General features: G+C 50.8%; 1 protein-coding gene across 1 annotated transcript in view; it reads left to right on the top strand.

The window, feature by feature from the left end:
- Window positions 1-373: 373 nt before the first annotated feature.
- LOC306766721 (diacylglycerol kinase zeta-like) overlaps window positions 374-6000 on the top strand; it is a 47590-nt gene continuing 41963 nt past the window's right edge. Inside the window, exons 1-6 of the mRNA XM_079254542.1 lie at window positions 374-1468; window positions 4973-5066; window positions 5170-5265; window positions 5338-5415; window positions 5480-5536; window positions 5603-5671. Of these exons, the coding sequence (XP_079110668.1) occupies window positions 444-1468; window positions 4973-5066; window positions 5170-5265; window positions 5338-5415; window positions 5480-5536; window positions 5603-5671 (1419 nt within the window). The 5' untranslated portion in view covers window positions 374-443. The remainder of the gene's footprint in view (window positions 1469-4972; window positions 5067-5169; window positions 5266-5337; window positions 5416-5479; window positions 5537-5602; window positions 5672-6000) is intronic.

The following is a 6000-nucleotide window of genomic DNA, read 5'->3' as shown; positions in this document are numbered from 1 at the left end:
GATCCTATGATGTCCAGAACTGTGCAAAGGCTTCAGATCATTTACCTGTCAGGCTGTAGCTCAGCAGGAAGAGCTACAGCCAACTGGAAAGTTGGGAGATCGATTCCAGGCTTCCCCTGACTATGTGCTGAAGTGTCCTTGGGCAAGACACTGAACCCTGAGTTGCCCCCCGATGTGCCTATGTGTAAGTCGCTTTGGATAAAAGTTAATTTAATAGAATAGAATAGATGGTCCAGTCCACAATCAGGATGAGTCCCTACCGAATCTTCAAACCTTCAACTCTTTCTAGGTCAAGTCGTTACAACAGAACTGATACTCTCTTTGGTTGACTTTCCTGAAGCCTTTGCACATTTCTGTGACTGCGCTTCCATCTCTTCAGGCTAACTGATGTTTGCATCCAACAGCCACAGAGGAGCATCTCAGAGGTCCGGCCAGTATCCACCATGGACACTTTTTTCCGTCGTCATTTTAAGAGGAAGGAGACGGCCCTTCAGGTGGATGCCGAGTCCAGCGCCTGCCGTCAGCGGAGGCCCAGCGTGGCTGTCCCCACTAGCAAGGCCCGACGGAGGTCCAGCGCTGGGCTGGCATCCTCTGCCCTGACCCAGCGCCGCCAGTCCAGTGTCCAGCTGCTGCCAGGTCCACCGAGCGCTGGTGGGGGACGGCTGGCGAAGACTGTACAGCGCGGCAGGTGGCGGGGACACGCCCGCAGGCGATCCAGTACCACCACCCCCAACTTGAACCCGAGATTCGCTGTGTGCCGGAGAAAGGTGGGGAAGCTGCGGACCATTGATGCCCACCTGCTGGGGCCATCCATGCTGCTGGCCAGCCTCATCCAGATGGCCGAGGAGGAGGAGGAGGAGGAGGAGGAGGAGGATGGGGTTCTGGGCGCGGGGCTACCTGCGGGAGAGCAGCAGGTGGAAGTGAGGGGCGGGGCCAGCAATGGGAGGACGTTTTCACGCTCCAGTAGCCTCCACTCAGAAGGAAATGACAGCAGCGTCTACTTTGACAGCAGCCAATCAGAAGGTAGCCCCGTGTCTGAGGCGGAGCAGCTGGCTGAGGAAGAGGAAGAGGAAGAGGGGGACTCCTGGCCCCATGCCCCCAACTTCTCCCCAGATTCCACCCCTCCCTCCACCTCCACGCTGGATAAGTTGAGTAATCACCCCCACGTGTTGTCCCGGCCCCTGATCCGGGCCCCACGCTGCCTCCGCAGGAACTCCTCTCAGGTGTTTGTGGGAGACTCCGCCCCCTACAGCTGCTATAGCACCTCCAGCCAAAGGAAGAAGAGGAGGAGGAAGATCTCCACCATCTCCAAAGCTGGGAGCCCCTGGCCAGGAAGAGGCCACCCACTGCCTAGCCGGAAGAGCTCCGTGTATTACGTCAGCCATCCAGCCTTGTACCGGGGTCCCGGGAGCCTCTGCCCCCTGGGGGCCGACGATTCCCGGCTGGAGAGCCTGAGCGCCTTCCTGCTGTATGTAGACCGGCTGAGCAAAGCAGTTGATTGGTGTTTAATCCTGATTAAAGTTTTACAGCATTTTATTTTTCCTTTGGCTGAAGGAAGCTGAAGACATGATTTCCAGGATCATGTTATCAGCCTCTCTCTGGCTGTGGAGGAGTTTAGCTCCCATCTTTTCCCATCGTCGCTTCAGGTCTTTCAGGTTTGCAGCATATGAAGGTCCCACCACATCACCTCAGTCAGGTGGAGGTCTAGACTCTGTCTAGGTCAGAAACTGGATTCTGTGGTAGATCTACTGTGTTTGGGATCATTGTCCTGCTTCATGACACATTTCAGATGAGCTTTGTCTGGATTTACCTGGCTCTTTTGGCAAGTGAAAGCTCACAGCGTCTGTTGAAGTTATATTCCATGGTTACTGCACAAATTTAGCAGGAGCTGCAGAAATATTTAAACATACATGAAAACATGTAATCCCCAGTCACAAGGGAGTACTTCCTCGCAACCGCGCTGCAGGCAGGGGTGCACGTTGGGTCCAGAGGAGATTGCCGAGCCTCCACAGACCAACGTGGAGCTTGCATGGGCAACATCGTAACTGGTGATGCACCAGTATAAACCCAACGTTAGCAGTTGAACAGATGGAATCCGGCTGGATCACATTGACACCTTAATGTCCTCTCAGTCACTGCAAGGAGTTCAGAACCACCACTGTGCTGACAGCTGCTGTAACACATTTAAGATGCAAATATATCCACTTTGCTCTGGTCTGTCCAGAATTCTGGTGGTTTATCCAGAAGCCACTTTGTCAACGTGCACTGTCCCGCCATGTTGGCTTTTTTCGGGCGTGAGGATGAGCGTGGTGTTGGGCATCCAATGGGCGTGGGGTTTGGGGTCCAATGGGCGTGCGGTTGGGCGTCCAATGGGCATGAGGATGGGCGTGGGGTTGGGCATCCAATGGGCGTGCGGTTGGGCGTCCAATGGGCGTGGGGTTGGGCGTCCAATGGGCGTGAGGATGGGCGTGGTGTTGGGCGTCCAATGGGCGTGGGGTTGGGCGTCCAATGGGCGTGAGGATGGGCGTGGGGTTGGGCATCCAATGGGCGTGCGGTTGGGCGTCCAATGGGCGTGCGGTTGGGCGTCCAATGGGCGTGGGGTTGGGCGTCCAATGGGCGTGAGGATGGGCGTGGTGTTGGGCGTCCAATGGGCGTTGGGTTGGGCGTCCAATGGGCGTGAGGATGGGCGTGGGGTTGGGGGTCCAATGGGCGTGAGGATGGGCGACCAATGGGCGTGGGGTTGGGCGTCCAATGGGCGTGAGGATGGGCGTGGGGTTGTGGGTCCTATGGGCGTGAGGATGGGCGACCAATGGGCGTGGGGTTGGGCGTCCAATGGGCGTGGGGTTGGGGTTAATCCAATCAATCCAAATATCCAGCCCCGCCTCATTTTCCAGGCTGCAGCCGAGACCCTCTAGAAACCTCCTCTTCCTCCCCTCCCCTCTTCTTCCTCCCCTCCTCCCCCTCCTCTTCCTCCTGTCCTCCTCTTCCTCCCCTTCTCTTCCTCCTGTCGTCTTAGCGACTGTTCCACCAGTAGACCTGCAGTCTGCGAGCCGAGTGCTCTGTGAGGAACAAACGGGAAAAAAGAGCGACCCACAGGAGAGTTGCTGAAAGCAGATAAATGTCTCTGGTCGTCATCAGAACTGGGGTCCGACCGATGTATCGGCCGGCCGATATTATTGATATGGGGGTCCAGGGTGATATCGGCTATCAGTATCGATTTTTTTTTTTATTGATTTATTTTTGTCATGTTTGTTTGTGAGGCTGCCCAGTTAAAAATGTACTTGGGCTACTTATCCAGCAGATGGCGCCCATGCTGGATAAGCAGCGGGGGCGGGGTCATCCTTGGTCATGGCTCCTACCGTGGAAGCCGAGACAGAGCAAACCGGACGGTGAAACAGATGGCAGCTGAGCCAAGTAAAGTCACGTCTGCTCACCAGTATTTTATATTTAGTCACTAATAAGTTGAAATGTTAAACAAACACAGTGATGTTTTCTTACATTCTCTACAGACTGGTCATTGCGTGTCTCGTGGCTGCGCTGCAGCGAGGAAAGCAGTGCTTAGTGTTTAACCTCGTAAACGTGTGTGAAAGTTGGTGGCTGCGTGCCATTTACACAACTTCTGAATACTTCTTATTATTAGTGGTGCAACGGATCATCATTGATCTGCGATCCGTTCGGATCAGTATCTACGGTTCAGCACACACGTGATCCGCAGATTGATATGAAAAAATAAAAGAAAGCTGCGTGTAAAATCGTTCCACACAAGTGCAGCGTGGTCATGGCGAGCGGAGGAACTTGTGTGGGAACACTTTGGTTTCCCTGTCAGATACGATGAAGAAGGAAAGAGGTCAGCTGATGAAACATGACGGTGTGTCGGTGCTGTGGAATAAGAAAACCGGATTCACAGTTTTTAAATCAGTGAATAATTCAGATCGTTCATGGCATCTAACAGGTAGACATGAGTTTAAGAATGAGCTTAGAATGTTTTAACTTTGACTTTATCGGTATAAAAAAATCCATATCGGTCGGGCCTAATCGGAACCGTGGCTTTAACGTTTCCTGTAAATGACCTGATAAGCTCAGATGAATGGACACCATTCTGATGTCTTTCCTCCTTGGCATCATGGCAACACACAGCATACATTTCCTGAGTTTTAACATCTCTTTTACTCATGACTTTATTTTTAAACGCGGTAGATTGCATGAGGGTTTCTGACTGTATGTAGAGTCATCTGGAGGCCCCTAGCAGTCCAGACCACCAGACCACCAGTCTCCAGCTCGTCTTCCCAGGAAACATGATCAGTCTCAAATTTCTGGAGGAATAAAAATCTGTGATTTTTTTTTTTTTTTTTTTTTTTTGCCTCATATAAATATTTTCATTTTATTTACGGGGTCTCCTCCTGCCCGGAAAACCTCACCTGGGAGGCAGAATCCCTTTAATAATGAATCCCTTCATTCACTCCATTATCATTATTCAATATGTGTAATACAGAAGTGTCTGTAATATTGGAGGATCAATACTCAACGACTGTTAAGTTTCCTATTGGTGAAAAATGACCGTCATAAACTGCATTTCCCCTAGAATGACATAAACCTGAACATTACGATAAAAAGCTGCGAATAAAGAGTGAAAAGTTTTGTATCTCCATCTTCCTCAAAATGACGCCTGGTGGGGCGAGATTAAAAAATCCCACCTGGGACATTATGAAGCTGAAAACTGAGGTGATGAGATGCAGCTCCAGGCTGAGCAGTTTCCGCTCACCGGGAGCTGCTTCGGACGTCCAGGCTGCCCACGGTCTTCTTTCTGCTTGACAGGGAAGCCTTTGTGTTTACAGACTCCGTGCATGTGCGCCTGTTGGAGACCAGTTTTATTCTGATGGTCTGATCGTGAACACGTGAACAGCTGGAAGCAGGTTCATACGTGTGATGACGATGTCATGACTCTCCTTCAGACATGTGTTGTTGTCAGCAGGAAGGCCATAGCAAAGCACGGCGCCACTCAGCCCAACATGGTGGCGGCGGGACAGGCTGACTCCCTGCAGCTCAACAGCTCCATCGACTGGACCGTGAGTCCTCCCATCAGATACCCTAACACTGGTCCCAGTCTGAGGAACTGGGGAACTGAAAGCTTGCAAGACTGCTGCTGTGAGCTGTCGCTTGTGGTTGCAGGAAAACGCCCAGTATGGGGACCACATCTGGTTCGAGGCCAGCGTCTCCGGAGACTTCTGCTACGTTGGAGAACAGTTCTGCATCGCCAAGTCTCTGGTGAGTCCTGGCTCTGGTCTAGGTCTGGTCCCAGTTCAACCTTCTTCTTCTCATCGTTCTTTTGTTCCTCAGCAAAAGTCTGTCCCGAGGAAGAAGTGTGCTGGATGTAAGATATCTGTGCACATCATGTGCATGGAGCAGCTGGAGAAGGTAAAGGAGCTGCTCTTCTCAGGTCTTCCTCCTCCTCCTCCTCATTCTGTCTTCTCTCCATCAGATTAACTTCAGGTGCAAGCCGTCCTTCCGGGAACCGGCATCTCGGGCCGTCAGAGAGGTCAGTGTGTCTTTGGGCCGCATCATCCTGACCTGCAGCTCGCTTCACCAGCCTCTTGTCTTACAGTCTAACATGGTCCGGCACCACTGGGTCCACCGGAGACGCCAGACTGGGAAGTGTCGGCAGTGTGGGAAGGTCAGTGTCTGAATTCCTTCCTAAATTACATTCATAACTTAATATTATTAGTTTTGGTCTGTTATTATTTCCATTCATTCATATCTCAGCAAACATTAGGTGCGAGACAGAATCACCTTGGACAGGTTGCCATAGGGCTATTATTATTATTATTATTATTATTATTATTATTATTATTATTATCATTATTATTATCATTATTTCTTTAAAAATATATTTTGCTCTTCATATTCAATTAACACACATAAACAATCATGTTATTTTTACAGTTGTTTTACCATTTTAAATAATTCATTATATTAATGATAATTCCATCTGGAAACATATTT

This window comes from Telmatherina bonti (genome assembly GCF_933228915.1).
Source record: "Telmatherina bonti genome assembly, chromosome: 2".
NCBI classification, from domain to species: domain Eukaryota; kingdom Metazoa; phylum Chordata; class Actinopteri; order Atheriniformes; family Telmatherinidae; genus Telmatherina; species Telmatherina bonti.
Note: the sequence above shows the minus strand (reverse complement) of the source record. Positions and strands in the feature narration are given on the sequence as shown.